Source organism: Denticeps clupeoides, chromosome 3, assembly GCF_900700375.1.
Source record: "Denticeps clupeoides chromosome 3, fDenClu1.1, whole genome shotgun sequence".
NCBI lineage: Eukaryota > Metazoa > Chordata > Actinopteri > Clupeiformes > Denticipitidae > Denticeps > Denticeps clupeoides.
In genome coordinates, this window is record NC_041709.1 from 12784222 (window position 1) to 12801214 (window position 16993).

General features: G+C 41.2%; 1 protein-coding gene across 2 annotated transcripts; it reads right to left on the bottom strand.

The window, feature by feature from the left end:
- Positions 1-8543: 8543 nt before the first annotated feature.
- Positions 8544-15758, bottom strand: dok2l (docking protein 2-like). Of its 2 annotated transcripts, none has more exons than XM_028975019.1 (5): positions 15633-15758; positions 13889-14173; positions 13676-13790; positions 10694-10866; positions 8544-10561 (listed from the first exon to the last, which is right to left on the bottom strand). In XM_028975019.1, exons 1-5 carry the CDS (start codon positions 15690-15692, stop codon positions 9782-9784), a joined length of 1413 nt encoding a protein of 470 aa, XP_028830852.1. In that variant the 5' UTR covers positions 15693-15758; the 3' UTR covers positions 8544-9781. The 2 variants fall into 2 exon arrangements, with proteins under 2 accessions (XP_028830852.1, XP_028830851.1); XM_028975018.1 differs by having other exon boundaries at positions 10694-10869.
- Between the last annotated feature and the right edge of the window lie 1235 nt (positions 15759-16993).

Genomic DNA, 16993 nt, shown 5'->3' on the forward strand with positions numbered 1-16993 from the left:
GGGTACTGAATGTGTGAAAGTGAGGTGTACAAAACTGAAGACACGAGATTGTGCAATAACCTGTGAGGTTTTGTAATAAACAAAAAAACAACAGTAAACAAAACAGATGAGGAGGTAAAAATGGGATTCAATTATTCAAAATGGCCCCCATCTTAGTCTCCATAACCGCCACAGATTAGGAGTGTCCAAACACTGGTACTGTATGACAGAATCAACTCACACACAAATTTATACCCGTGTCACATTTTTTATTAAATTAACAGAAATCAAAATCATTTTATTTTGTGCACCAAATTAACATTAGCATCAACAGTTTTGTGCACAGAAGGCTGTGTTGTCTGAAGGACAGAATAATTTAGTTGACAAAAAGTCAATTTCAACCACAAAATGTATTTCTGTGAACAAAACGACTTTCTTTCATTGAAAATGTTTCTTTTGTAATCCAAATGATATTCTGTGATTGAGAATTTTTTCAAATTTACATTTTGTCAACTAAACAATTTTCTGTCCTACATAGCATTCTATCTTCAAACAGGTGGGTGCTAATGTCAGTTTGGTGCACAAAATGAATCATTGCTTTTAATTTCTGTGAATAAAGTAATGCTATGACATTTTCCTTTTGTGGACCAAATGGACAGAGAACATGGACAATAACTGTGGACAATATGCAGCAGTGAAGGTTCTTTCATTTAATGGCACAGAATGTATTTTGTGCACGGATATAAATACTTGACACTTGCCAGCCGACAGAACTTGAACATCTATTATGTTTACTGTCACAAGGGGAATCCGGTGAGGCACTTGCAGAAATACTATGGGCGGGGGGACAAGCCGTCGTACCGGTAGAGGACACTGGACGCGTTTGGTTGGTGAGGGAGAGACTGGCCGGGGAGGAAGCAGTGGATGCGCTGCAGCGCAGCGGAGAGTGAGTTTGGGATCTGTGGGAAGTAGCGGGGCAGAGGAGAACCGGGAGACAGCGGGTTTCAGTATGGTCCGGGAGCGTGGACTGGACGGGAGGACGTAGTGGCCGGCAGCGAGGTAGGGGAGCATGGATTCACGTCTTAACCGAAGGATCAAGCAGGCTCAAGGTCAGGGGCAGGCAGAGGTCATGGCCAGGAAGTTCCAGTGGTTTCAAGGGGGTCAGGCAATTCTCGAAGTCGGGGCCATGAAATTTACATTTGCAGAACTTTTTAGATGCCCTTATCCAGAGCGACTTACAATCAGGGACAGTCCCCCCCTGGAGACACTTAAGTGTCTTGGTCAGGGACACAATGGTATTCTTCAGCAGTGTCTTATATAATTTCAAAAAGATTATATTCTATTTCTGTCAATGACGTGCAGCTGAACTGACACCGGAATAGCAATGCTGCAAAACGGGGTAAACCCAGAGGGCAAGAGGGCAGGTTTGTGTTTTAATCTGCAAATGTGGGGCAGCCTTAGCTGGAATACCCCCCAGTGTTTCCATTTGTGTAAATGCGCAGTGCACGAGGGTGGCATGAGGCCAGAGTAGGTATAGTACTTTATTGAGGAGAACTCAATGACTGAGCGCTGAGCTATTGTCCGGTGCTGGTTTCATGTTGTGGGAATCACCTTTCACCATGAGTCAAGTCAAGTAAAGTCAGCTTTATTGTCAATTCTGCCACATGTACAGGACATGCAGAGAATTGAAATTACGTTACTCTCTGACCCATACAAGTAACATTAAATACAAAAACAGTAACAGTAACATTGAATACAAAGTATAAATACAATAAAAAAAAAAAAAAAAAACACAATCTACAATTTTAAAAACACCATATACAAATAAGGGCACATGGTGGAGAGTGCAAACCCATGTAGTGCAACAGAGGTAAGTTTAAAGTGACGAAGTGACAAGTGAGGTAGTTGGCAGACCAGAGCTGCACAGAGTGACTGGTGCATGGTCAGTTTGTGTGTGTTAGGGTTCAGAAAGTTTGTGGAGCTGAAGAGGGGAGTGAGGGTAGTGGGGGCAGAGCTGGGAGGGAGTTGAGTTTCCTGACAGCCTGATGGGTGAAGCTGACCTTCAGTCTGCTGGTCCTGGCCTGGAGACTCCGCAGTCTCCTCCCTGATGGCAGCAGGCTGAAGAAGGTTTGCATTGGGTGGGTGGGATCAGCTGCTATGCAGAGGGCTTTCTTGGTGAGGCGTGTACTGTAGATGTCTTGGAGGGAGGGGAGAGGGACACCGATGATTCTCTCAGCTGCTCTGACTATGCGTTGGAGAGTTTTTTGGCAGGACGCATTGCAGGCTCCAAACCACACAGTGATGCAGCTAGACAGGATGCTCTCGATGGTTCCTCTGTAGAATGTGTACATGATGGGGGCTGGTGCTCTTGCTGTTCTAAGTTTGCGGAGGAAGTAGAGACGCTGCTGTGCTTTCTTGGCCAGTGCAGTGGTGTAATTTGTCCAGGAGAGATCCTCAGTAATGTGCACACCCAGGAACTTGGTGCTGCTCACTCTCTCCACAGATGCACCGTTGATGGTCAGAGGAGCATGCTGAGTGTTTCCTCTCCTGAAGTCAACAACAATCTCTTTCGTCTTCTCCATATTCAGGGAGAGATTGTTGTCTCTGCACCACTTGGCCAGGCGGCTCACCTCGCTTCTGTAGTTAGACTCATCCCTGTTAATGAGTCCCACCACAGTCGTGTCATCCACAAACTTGATGAAGAGGTTGGAGCAGTGTGACGGAGTGCAGTCGTGGGTCAGCAGAGTGAAGAGAAGGGGGCTCAGCACACATCCCTGAGGAGCCCCCGTGTTAAGGATGATGGTGCTGGATGTGCTACTGCCAACCCGTACTGCTTGTGGTCTTCCTGTGAGGAAGTCCAACAGCCAGTTACACAGTGAGGTGTTGAGCCCCAGCTGGATCAGTTTTTGTGTGAGCTGTTGTGGGATTATAGTGTTAAATGCTGAACTGAAGTCTATGAACAGCATTCGAACATATGAGTCTTTTTTGTCCAGATGTGTGAGTGCTGAGTGGAGTGCAGTGGAGATGGCATCATCGGGATCACTTGGCAGTTTCACCTTCCCACACACATTAACAACACTCACTTTTCCAAATGTGCAACCAGACAACATTTATTCAAACATATTTAAACACACATATGTACCACATGATGTACTTCAAAGGGTTGCCTTTAAATTAAATATTGAAATAAGTAATTTGCGCTAAAATTTATTTTCATTATATTCACTGTGAAAATCTGCAGGTGTCATGATCCGGTTTCGTGTTATTCCTGTGTTATTATATTTCCTGATTGTGTTCATCTGTGTATGATTGTATAAAGCTGCCCTGTTTGTGTCTGTTTGCCGTTGGATCATTGTTTGGTGAGGTTTTCCCTGTCCTGTCCACCATGTATTAAACCTCTGTTTCATGACGTTGTGCATATGCGTCCCTCTTCCTCGCCATGTCCAGCCATTATGACAGCAGGATTTCAAAAATCAACAGATCATCTGTCTGTCTCTCCCTGTCGAAACACCTTTCCTACACTTGTCTGCCATTTCAAAATGACTGATTTATTAATGAATTAAAATGAGTGAATTAACTATTATTGTTGTCATTATTATATTAGCAGTAATAGTTACTTACAGACTTGCATCTGTTAAAGCCTGCCTTGGATAGCAAAAATTTAATCAGGGAATTAAGGCAGGCAGTTAAGCTCTACATTAATAGATTTGTACTTCACATAAAATACCATATGACCAATAACCGGCTAAACCTTCCCATCAGTTTAACTGTCTGTTAGTGGTAATTACATATATACAGAATCCCTTACCCTTTTTTAAAAATGTTCATTCTTAGAAGCAGGACATGAATGTTGAGGCATTGAACGGTTAATATTTAAATGATGTGAAATAATGAAATTGTGTAATGCATTATTTAGAAATGCAATGAGCAGCATTCCAAACCTTGTCACCTTGAGTGCCAAGCTTTCACAACCTTTATCACATGCAGCCAGGCAGCAAGGGGCCTGACAGTGAACTGAAGTGACGACTTCATCGTGAGCCACATGACAGTGGAGTCACAGTAACTGATGAAGCGTTGAATCAAGCCTGACAGCAACTTGTAGATCTGAAGGAAAGACTGAGTACAAATACCTTAATGTCATACAATTGTATAAAGTAGTATTTTAGACAATGTGATCTTACTGCCATAAATCACCAGAGTTGCACCTTTATCCCATTATCATCAACCAGTTTATGCGCCTCAAGGGAGTAACTTATTGAATAAGAACTATTTAAATGAGTGAAGTAGGACCATGTTGTGTTTAGGACTTACAATCAATATTTGTCTGTCCACCCACTTGTCCAGGTGAGGGATGCTGCAGTGTTCAGGTGTGGATAAAATCTAACTGAAAAAAAATATTCTGTAATCAAACTGCAGAAAATGATTTAGTACCCAAGTCACTATTTGCACAGTATTTCCTTTAATTACCTTTTAATTAATAATCATCATGACTTTAGTTATTACAGGAAATCCCAATAATTTCTGATTCATGAAGTTTTACCATTTTCAGCTTTAACACACTGAAGGTTATACTGCCATGGGTATGAATGACCTGTGATCAATGACATGGCCATTTCAGTGAGCCTTTTAAGGATGGTAGATATTTGATTTGCAAGCACCCATCTCAGCTAGTAAGTGTTCTGTGTTTTTTTACAGACACACAGAATGATGCATAAATGCTGGAATAAAAAATGCTTTTTTTCTCCAGAAGGTTTGCGTAATCCATCATGTTTGCTACTTGGAAGGGCTGGGATGAAGAAGATAATGTTCCCCATGGTTGTGATTTGTGTGTGCTGATGTGGGGGTTGGTGTTATTTAGCTCAGCAAAAAAATAAATAGAAAATGGAAATCATGCAAGCCAAAATCGTTTCATGTAGCAACAATGATGAGAGCAAAGATAACAAGATTTTATGGAGGTTAAAAAAGCTGGCTTCTCAAAAATCCCTGTCACTAAGAAATGCATAATGCTGCATATATGGAAGGCTGAAGTATTTGTATATCTTCATGACCATAAATTGAAATAAAACGCATTGCAAAAGGCAGGATGAATTCAATGCTGGCACCTTGACAGCAATTAATGTTATTTCTATGCATTGAACACGCTTTCTATGAATGTGAACTTAATCATGTTAAATGTCTCCGGGAACACGAAACTCGCCTCCTTGACTCATTAAACAAGCGTCAACTCACCCATCTCTTTGTGCCTGACCGCAATTGGGTTTAGGGATTAATCACGACATTTGCTCTCTCACTCTGCTCCATTCCCTTCACTTGAGCCTTCAGTAAATCCTGTCACAGCGTTTTCCCTTCCAAAAATGCCATCCCTTTAGCTATATCTCACAGATGTTCAACCAGACACAGCAGTGTTATGGGTGGGGGACTGTGAAAAGCTGGCTGTGACACACCTTTTTTTTATAGTCTGGATCTGTCACCAGAACCTCCTATCAATCCGACAATCCAAACAACTGAACCCCTGTCAAGCCCGGTGAGCACTCCTCTTTGAACAATTTAACTTCCACCTCTCTTATCGCCCCAATAGTCGAAAAAACCAAAGCGCCCTGTGACTCCCATCATCTCCCTTCTAAGGCCATTCACCTTATCATACTCTCAGGACTGCCATCGGCCATCACAGTCGCCAATCCTAGGCGTACGCCTTTCCCATCCATATCACACTCTCCAACGTCTGTTCCCTGGACAATAATGTGGACTACATCAAACTTTAGCAGACTACCCAGCGAAAATACAGAGACTGCTGCATCTTTGTTTTTACTGAGACATTAATTCCAGATGCCGCCATTCAGCTGGACGGCCTTACTGCGTTCCGTGCTGACAGCTGAATGCACAGTACGACCCACGGCGACAGCTTGTGTGTTTACATCAACTCGGGTTGGTGCAAGAACTCTGTGCTAGTCTCTAGCTACTGTTCATCACTGGTGGAGTTTGTGACTGTGAGATGCTGACCTTTTTATTCACCTTGGTGTTCGTGATAGGAGTGTATATTCCACCACAGCGCTAACGCTAAGGAGGCGCTCTGCGTGCTGTACGAGGCTATTAGCGACCCTGACAGACTATTTGTTGATGCTGGAGATTCAACCATGCGAATCTCAAGTCAGTTCTCCCTAAATTCCATCAACATTGGACATCATCTAAAAGAGAACCTGTCCTGGACTCTCAACACCATTTCAACAGCCAAGAAAGCCCTGCAGCATCTCTACCTCCTACGGAGGCTGGGAAAGCCCATCTTCCACCACCCATCCTCACCACCTTCTACAGAGGGACAATTGAGAGCATTCTGACCAGCTGCATCACTGTCTGGTTTGAGAACTGCACCATATCGGACAGCAAGACCCTACAGCGGATAGTGAGCACAACTGAGAAGCTCATCTGAGTCTCTCTTCCCTCCATGACGGACATTTAAAAAACACACTGTATCAGGAAAGCCACCAGCATTGTGAAGGACTCTACACACCCCTCACATGCACTCTTCATCCCCCTACCGGAAGGCACTGAAGCATGCCTGAGGCTCTCACTGCCTATGCAATAGCTTCTTTCCACAGGCCTCTTATGTTCAGAACATATCTCTATTACATTCCTATAACAGCATTTCTTCGCACATTACCACTGTATGTATTGTTATTCTTGCACGGTTTGTCTTGCACTGCCTTTGTCCCATGTTTGCCCTTCATGTAGCCAGATTGTCTGTCGCACATGTGCACATTGTCAGTATGTAACTTTGTTTAAATGTTACATGTAGCACCAGGTTATGGAGAAACATTGTTTTGTTTCACTATGTTCTGTCTAACATGTATGTCATCATTTAATTTACATTTTACAGCATTTATCAGACGCCCTTATCCAGAGCAACTTACAATCAGTATTTACAGGGACAGTCTCCCTGGAGCAATTTAGGGTTAAGTGTCTTGCTCAGGGACACAATGGTAGTAAGCGGGATTTGAACCTGGGTCTTCTGGTTCATAGGCGAGTGTGTTACCCACTAGGCTACTACCACCCTATGTAGCTGTATGTAGCTGAAAAGACAATAAAGCTCAACTTGAACTTGATTTTGAGAAATGACAACACAACTCTGTTACAAAGTAAGATTAATCATTTCCCCTCCCCAACTCCCTCGCCTCATTTGACCCTGTCTTCCTCACCTTCTTGCCTTTTCAAACGAGCGGCAACAGGAAGACCTTTATCTAGACTCTTCTCAGTCTTAGCCCCTCGGTGGTAGAATGAACTACCCCTTGAGGACAGAACAGCTCAGTCGCTGAGTATTTTCCTTTTTAGAGACTATTTAGATTAACTTGTAACCTTCTTATTGTCTAACGTATGTACAGAGTGAATAAAAAGTTTCATAGTTGGGGGTCCTAATGAACTAGAACGGATCACTTCATCGTTCGTTGTAAGTCGCTCTGGATAAGGTCGTCTGCCAAATGCCGTAAATGTAAATGTAACACCAGTGGTGTTACAGCATCTGCTGTCAGACACTCGAAATGTAAAAGTGAAAACTCACCCACCTCCTTGCGCCTGACTGCAATTGGGTTTATGGTTTATCGCGACATTAAATTAATTAAAAGCAATGAAGTAACACAAATGTTGACCTATGACCAATTCCCCTTATTATGATTATTTTTTGAACTGCCAGATATTCCATGTACATGATTGTTTCCTTTGGAAGTGAGCAAACTTTCTGCCTATCACCCTGGATAGTCTAAAGGTGGTCTAAACTGTAACTCATTTGCACACCTTCACCCTACCAGTTACACATATTTTATGTTAAAGACGTAAAAGTGTAATACTTGGTTATGTTTGCAATATTTGCATATTGGTTCATTGTTTACTTGCAACATTTGCAATACTGTGGTCTGTAGCAGTTGCAGAAAGCATTTCACTGCACATCATACCGTGTATGACTGTGTATGTGACAAATAAAATTTGAATTTGAAATTTTGAAGACACATCAGAGATGACACAAATCACAGCCACATCGAACAACATCTGACAGAAGAATATAAAGACATATTGTACAGGATTACAGATAAAAGATCAAAAGAAGAGTTATATATATACTTATATATAATACTTTCTGAGGTCCATGCTATTTGTATTTCACCAAAAAAGGAAGGCATAAAACTTTAGATTAAAACTTTATTTTTAAATGGTCAAAGAAGAGAATCGTGGCAATATTTTGAAATATCTTTAGTCAGTCTACGGTAAATTTATCTTTAGAAAATATCGTACTGTATGTAAAATATGTGTGGATTTTTGACAGTGAATGTTAGGCAGCATATTGCCTTGCAGCAGGCCTGGGTTCATGCCCTTGTGTTCAGCTTTCTTCCACAGACCAGGTCAGGGGAATTCACTTGTGAATATAGATGGGTTTTACTGGAGTGGAATCCATCTTCCCACAACCCTGAAGTGAATGGACAGTTTTTAAAGATGCATGGATAGGTAGATGTCAATAAATTTGATGTATGCAGCCATCAATAAGCATATGCTTCATTCATTAAACAGTAGATTGTGGGCAGTATTTGAAAAAAAACAGATTTTAATCGCAACCTGTTCACAATAGGCTTTTAGATTTTATCTTGCTTTACAATGCATGAATTATGGTGTGTATCAGAATTACTGAACGTTTTTTTCTTCAAAATCACTTCCATCATTTAACATAAAACTAAAATTTATCATATTTTATAATGCAGTATGTATAGTCAGCATACAGCCTCAGTGATTTTTAGGTCCAGCCAGATCCTTCGATTGCTAATAGCGCTGCATATAATTTTACTGTTCATTGAAACCCCCAAGACACGTCACTCTCAAACTGATATAATCGCTAAGTCTGATAGTTAGGAACTTTCTGCAGCTTCAAGCGCTTGTCATTAATTGACTTCGCCCCCACTGTGAGATGAGCTCTTCAAAGAACACGCCGCCTCGCTTTTTCTTGTCATGTATTCCAATATATGTGGACACCACTGTCCCCATCATCCCAGATGGGCTCTGCTCAGAAGGCCGTTCTGGGGACCTGCACAGCTGGCTCCTGTCACCCTGGAGGGGGTGACAGGTGGTGAGGATGAATGAGGGGACTGTGACATCTTCATTCTCAGTCAGGTCAGGATCCCAATCAGTTCCTAGCCGCGGGTCCCCTTGCTGTGATTATGAATTTAATAAGCAGAATGAGAGAGGAGTGCCCCACATGTCACAGTGCTGCTGATTAACTTGGTTATTTGCATGTGTGCACTACCAGATGTAATAGGTTGTGCCTCGACATGCTGTTCCAGTTTAGTTACCAGGAATACCAAGAATTCAGATTTAATAGCCAGCAGCTATACCCTGTATCAGGGTATAGCTAAATCAGACTAACAATGCCCTGAAGCTAGGCAGGCTTGGGCATGGCCTGTACTTGGATGGAAGACCCCATTGGAGGCCTTTGGTGGAGGAGGTGGTGTTTTGGCCATTAATATTATGATATGGACCTGAGTGCAGTCATCCTTCCGATGAGATCCTCCCTTTCTAAAGGAATAGGTGGTTCCTCACAGCCTGGGCTAGTCCCACTATGGCCTTTTTCGAGGATGTCCTCTGATTATATCTTTCACCCTCTCTGTACCTCTGCACCTGTGGTGTATGTACAGATTTATGAATTGCTGTTGTCATCAAGGTGTGTTCCAGGATGTTCCATACAATTTCTGTATAAATCTTTGATATTTTTAACAAAATTATTGTGTTATTATTAAAAAATAGGGGAAAAAACAAGGTTAACATTGTTCTATTTTCTTTTGCCTTTTAACAGTATGTTATCATAAACACAGTTGTCCTTGGTGTGGTCATATTCCACTTTGTTGGCATCTTCTCTAAAAATGCTCTCCTGACCTTTCAGTTCTTCAGGATCATCGTAAACTGCAGATGCAGCATCCCACACTGCAGTGGACAAGGTGCCTTCTGCTTCGTAATAGATGGGGTCAGCTCTGTCAGTTTCTTCTTCAATTGATTGGTCACATTTCCCATCACCATCCAGCATGTCAGAGGCACTAGCTTGAGAAGAGTTTGATGAGGCCCCAGATGAAAAATGAAATGATTTGGAATGCTCAAAGTCCATCCTCTTTGGCGCCGCATGGAATCTTTGCTCCTGCAGTGTGTGATCTTGGGGCTTTGGATGGATAATCTTGGCATAAACAGGATCCTGGCTCTCGTGCAGTGCTAGTGGTGGGCAGCTGGATATGCTCCTAACCTGGTCTTTGTTTGGTAGCTTAATTGCATTCAGTGATAAGCGCCTGAAGGATGGAGTCAGCCCTTTTATTTGATTTTCAGTCTTGGGCGCTACACCTCGTCCTGGGGTTTGGGTGGGCAACCGTTCATAAACACTGTATTCTGTGTCTTCTGCTGGACAGGGGTCTTCCTCTGTGCTAAAGGAAGGCTGGCTCGGCCCTCGGAAAGACGAGATAGCAGCATTGACCATGGAGTAGAGTTGTTCGCCATGACTAGTGGCAAATTCAAAGATTCCTTCTCCAGAATCACATCTGCGACCAGCCTCAAATGAGAAGGCCAACTGAAGAGCAGAGGAGAGCTTTATAACTATGACACATTTACAGCAACTTGAAATCAAAATCAAAAAGCATTGTTTTTACATTATTATCTAGGGTTTATTATGTATATCACATATTGTTAAAACTTTTATTACCTGATCCTGTCCAAATTTCCTGACAAAACAATAGGGCCAGATGAAGAGGACATCCTTAGAGGCAAGGTCCCTGAGAACAAGTTGGTCTGATTCTGGAGTGAGGATGTAGTCACCATGCAGCTGACACTTGTTTGAGGCAACTGTGCTCACAACGGTGACCAAAAAATCCCTTCCTGCTGAAAAAATACAGTTGAAGTTACTGCTCATGAGGGAATAGAAAAAATGCTGTCTATCACTGTAACTTTTACAGATGGCTTTTGCTTTCACGTCTGCAAAAGTCAGTGTCTTTATTGGAGGAAATGGCCCATTTGGACCATGGTCCATTCCTCTAGAGAAAACAAAGTACACAGAGGAATAAGTCAAGCTGAAGTCAAGTGGTTATTTCTTAGCACAACTTTTGTTCTTTAGGATGATGTCACAGCTGTCATTCACAACCCCTGAAAGAATCTCTTCCTCTTGCTCTTTCTAGATGGAGTGCTCTGTGATGATGGCTGGGAGCTCTTCACCACCACTGCCATGATATAATTGATTTATTTGTCTTCTTTTGCTCTCCCTTTTTCAATTCATCTCCTGGTGATTGCTGCACCGCTGTGAGCCTGGAGATGTGGTCACATATGTTGCTCAGCAAGAGCGAAGCTAAAAAGATAATCACGCTGTGGACCAATTGCATCTCTCGGTTAACCCAGAGGACCCTGTCAATCTCACAGGACTTTGTAGACTCTGCTTGCCACAAGCTCTGTGATTTAAAGAAGGAAAACTACATTCGGGTGCATAGTTTTTCATGTCAGTATATCCTGACATGTGAGGTGTAAGACAGCAGTTATTTTGCCATGTAATATGTTCTTGCATTTGCAGTTGATGAGCCAATTTCTGTTATTTTTGTTGATTAAATGTTGTTTTATTAGGGCTGTCTTGTGGAACATGCAGCACATTAATATTATTATCTAATAAAAAGATCAATCTTCAAACTATTTTAAATAAATGATTAATTATCTTTTTATTTAACAGTCTCTGTTTTTGGGACAAGATCAAACCAGTTCCGGCTGCAGGAATGGTCATGTTGAATAGTAATAAATGTGAGATGGTTCACTAGCATGGAGCATGCTTTTAGACTGCAGATGACTGCAATGACACCTAGAGACCTTTTTCAGAAAGAAAGTCAACCACAATCACAGCTGTGTGTCAATGATATTATCTGTTTCAACTGCAGAAATTGAAGAAGAAGAAAAAAAACACCACTTCCTTCCTATATCATCTAAAGGTACATGCACAACACTGAGGAGCAAAAAATAGACTCTGGCTTCAATGCACAGCTTGATATGTTAAAGGAATTTCACTCTGTTCTAATAATTTATAATTCGATTATAATAGGAACTGGAGCTATTCACCAAATTAGCTTTTGTTTCAAAATGAACATTTCAGCTGCCTGATGTCAGCCTAGCTGTGCTTCTGCAACGTTCTTAAAGATATAAATAGATGAAAATATATTTTTGCAGATTAGTACTGGGCAAATCATATGACTGTAAAATTATTAGTGAAGCTCTATTTTAAATGTTTATATGCACCTTTTGCCTGCCTTTGATGTTGTGGTCCAAGGCAGTTTGACTAACCTAAGGTCCAATCAAATCTGCCAGGAGGTGGTTTCAATCCAATTATCTTCAGACTGCTCAGAGGCTGACCTCAAGCAGGTTTGCTTAGATGTGTTCTTTTACTTCATCAAAGCAGGACAGGGTGAGACACTGCAGTCCCGCTTTATTTAAAAAAAAAAAAATCTAGGAGTTTTATTGCAGCAAGCATTTCTAAAAGCATCCATGAGACCAAAATGAGTGTGAGGACAAAAATTAATGTGCAGATAATGTGTAGATAATGATCACACTGAATGCGCTTTGTGTGCTTCATTTGCTAACAGACGGGTTTGGAAATGTGTTAATGTTGATTTGTATTAATTAATCAGATGTTCTCTCTCGCATCCCTGGCTCAGAATCCTCTGCTCTTTGCTATCATGAAAACAGATTAGCATCTGACCTTGAAGCTTGGAGAAGTATGAGTCTGATGTTGTGTCCTCTGTTTGCATCACCTGACATGAACTTCTCTATCACTGTGGTTTCAAAGAATGATAGATACAGACTGATGTATTCCAGTGGTGAGGAGAGATCAAGTGAAAAATTAAAAAAAACTTTAGAATCACCCATGATGTATGGAGAGTGGCACATGACCATGACTAGGACAAGGTTGGAAAACCACATAAATCATCCTCAGGGGGGGTTAGGGACATTCTGTGGTCATCTTGCTTCATTTCATTTTCGGCCTAGACATTTGTGAACAGACAAAACAAGTCTTGTCTGTTCACACGCCATGAAGCAGTTTCTCGTCCTCCATCCTTAAATGGAATCAAGGTTGGGCCAGCTGCGATTCTGACTCTGGCCTGAGTTCTGGAGTTCAAAAGGGGGTCAGGTGTCTTCAAAAACAGGGGAAAAAATATTCAATTATATCTCACATGCTGTCTCTCTCAAGCTCCCACGGCTCACAGCAGCATCCCTCATCCTTGACTTACACAGCAGCAGTGAAAGTGAGGACAATGAGTATCAGTCATGCATAGTGAGAATTTATTATTACAATAATTATTATTCTAATAATTATTTTAGAAATATTGTCATAAAGTGTTTATTTGGATGCCATTTTAATTAAATTGTGTATCTATGTTTTAAATACAAATTTCTTGATTTAAATTCTATTTAATGTAGTATTTATAGCAACTTAAAAGCACAAAATAGTGATATCTACATGTTCACAATCAAACAGCTTCAATTTGTGGTGCTTCCTTATGTGAAACTCGATGATGATCTGTTGGTGTTCACCTATCACTTTGGTGAATTATCTTTTAATCATAATTTATGATTATGTATGCATTGATCCTAAGACTGGTAATAATACAAATTAATCACAGTCATTAGTTCTAATATAAAACAACACTTATCTTACCCCTGTATGGTGTATCATAGAGACAATTGTCCACCATTTCCAGTTGACCTGAGTCTCTCACAGATATTTTCTGGGCACTGACACAATCTTGCACCCCGCACAAACCGCTATTAAACTGCAAGAACAACATTATAAGTTATAGAATCCTCCTGGATTTGAAATAATTACCTCATGGTTAAATAGTATGTCAACAGTAAAAATGTATGCACATACAGGAAACGCCAGAGCACTAAGCCGGGCAATCCAGTCCTGCAGCTCAGTGCTTGGGGCCGCAAACACAAAACACTTCTTGGTGGTCTCCAGCAGGAAGGCGCCACAGCCTCTTGGGCAGTGAGCCAGCTGCACCTCTATCATCCGTACACAGTCCCTCATCCGGATTACCCGCTTGCTGAGGCTGGATGGATCCTCCGCTGAAGCCGGTTTAAAGTCATGCAGCTCCATCAGGGCCACGGAGAACCTGCTCTCACTGTACACTACAGACCACACCTTCTTCCATCTCTAAATGAGGGATACAATAAGAGCTTGGTCATCAGCTCTCTATTACCACTGTCCTTCATCAACTAATTGACACCAATCATTAAGATAATTCCAAAAAAAATTTCTTTCAGTTACTCAATATGAACTACAATGAACAGTATATGTATAGTAAAGTTAATTCATATTAAATTCATTAAGATTAGTGTGAAGTCATGCTTAATATGTGGTTTATGTGCTGTCTGTGGTTTATTCACTACAGAAGTACTTGTTTTATGAGAGTGCTGTGTGTTTCGAAATAGTCAGCGGAAAGAGGAAGCCGTTCAAAATGGTGCAATGTCTTTTTAAACTATGTGTGTCAACCTGCTTTGGCTTGACATGTGATTTCCGTCTGGGGACTGGAATAGGTGTAAACCACGTCTTGTGTCTAAGGCACTTTTCCCTCCCTTCCATCTCTCTCATTATATGAATTTACTGTGAAATCATTGAAAGTCCGCAACACAAGATCACAATGCATGGTACATTTCAGTTACATACCTTTTTTTTTCAGAAGGAGAGGCACATTTCATCCATGCATAACAAAGGGGAAGTACAGAGGCATTTAACATGTGACACAAGAACAAAAAAGCACTATAAAAGATTAAAGATTATACTATTTAGCATGAAAATAGTAATTATGAATGAAACCGCTTGTGTTAACAACTGAACCATGTTTTACTAAGAACATCCCATAATGAGAAGAAATCAGAAGAGGAAGAGCAGGTTAAAAGATTCTGTCTGCAAGGATGAGGCATATGTCACATATTCCAAGGTTAGTTTTGGTGATGGTGTTCACATAAAATTTTGTCTTCATTGCTTTAAGGCAAATATCAATGTAAAAAAATGACCTAGGTCTAGAGATTTTGCATGAAACAAAGCATTGGCAGTTGATTTTGTGATCACTCTGATTGATTAGCTGAGGAACATAGATTGCACTTAAACTGGCGGAAACAAGAAGTGATAAGTGAAAGAAGTGACATAAATAGTGATAATTGTCTATAGTTGTCCAAGATAAATAGTTGTCCTTGTGAACAGAAAACCATTGACACTGGTCTGCACAACAGTATGGCATTTCAACTTTTAACATAAAGTTATGTTTACCCTGTTAAGGAAGAACAAGTATTGTGTGTTTGTGTCTTCTCGTCAATGTTAAATGCAGCTCTTGCTGTCTTAATCTGAAATAACTGTGGGGTCAGAAGGTTTATTTGATCTAAAACTAAAATAGAAGCATATCTGTTACAGGTAAATTAAGTCATCGTCGAATCAATTTTATTAAACCCCAGCCATGCATTATACTGAAACGTTTCACATGTAGTCTACAGTTTTGATTTGAGCAAATTTGAGCATTGTGCAACCTGATGCAAGCAATTGCCCAAAAAAGCATTCTGCTGTGTCTTACAATCAGTAAAGAAGGCTGAGAGTGGGCAGCTCACTGAGGTCTTACCTTCCCAAAGCGCTGCTGCTGGATGTAGAGCAGGCCCTTCTTCATGATGCCTCCTTCCATTGTGCATGAGCCGGACCCTTCCTCCCACGCCTTCAAGCTGTTTGTAACCACATGCTGCACATAGCTAAGCTTGCGGCATTTGCAAGTGACGCAGTGACCGAGGGCTCCCTGTCATCCTCCCTTCCTCTTAGCTTTGAGCTTTATTTAGTTACGACAAGAACATGTTCACAAGGCTCCTTTCATGCTGTAAATATTCACTGGGATGAAAATTTTTCAGTTCTGACTGCATAGTTCTGTGACTGCATAGGCAGAATACACAGTTTGGTGTCTCTCTGCTTTTTTCCTTAATAGAGCTTTAAAAAGGCAGATTGGTTTCATTATAACCCTCACAATAGTGTGTAAGTAAAGACGTTTGATGCAAAGTGGGAAGCCACACTCATTGCAGTACAGTAGGCAAATGGTATATGAAATGTTTTTTAAAGTGAAGTGAAACTGCACTGCAGCACAGCACACGTTGCACACAGTGAAATTTGTCCTCTGCATTTAACCCATCACCCTGAGTGAGCAGATGGCAGCCATGACAGGCGACCGGGGAGCAGTGTGTGGGGACGGTGCTTTTGCTCAGTTCAAACCGGCAACCTTCTGATTACGGGGTCGCTTCCTTAGCCGCTAGGCCACCACTGCCCAGTTGAAACCAGTTGTCAGTTGAAACCAAAGTGCTCAGCATCCAAAATGTGTTTGTTGTTTTTATTGTTTTAAGCATCAAAATTCTCTTCAAAAGCAAACTTCATATAAAAATTTGTTCTTCTGTTTAGTACCATGACCAATATTCAGTTTTTGAACCAAAACACACAAATCTGTGTTTTGATATGTGTTGCATATGTCATGTCTCGGAAATGCAAATGAAATCATTAATTCATATCTGGGAAAATTAGATATGAATTTTTCAGTATTATGTCAAGAGATGCCCATGACAAACACAATATGGTTTGTTTGTATATCCACTTAAGACGTATAGCGCTAAGTGATTTGAATACATCAGTCTGCTTATAACCTTTACAGGCCGAATGGAGAAGCGCGACACTATCCGCATTGCCATGGCTGACTGGAGACTTGTGCCATTTGAATTACATATCACAACAGGCAACTCTATTTCCCTTCAGTCACTTTGACTGTAAAGATTATGCTGGTGCATTATGAGGTGTGTGAACTAGTGGTTCGTTTTGTAGGTGAAAAAAAGAGAAAGTGAAGTGACTGTCACATACACAGCAGCACATCACACGGTTCACACAGTGAAATTTGTCACAATGTGTGGAGGCAACCTTCTGATTATGGGGCCATTTCCTTAACCGCCAGGCCAC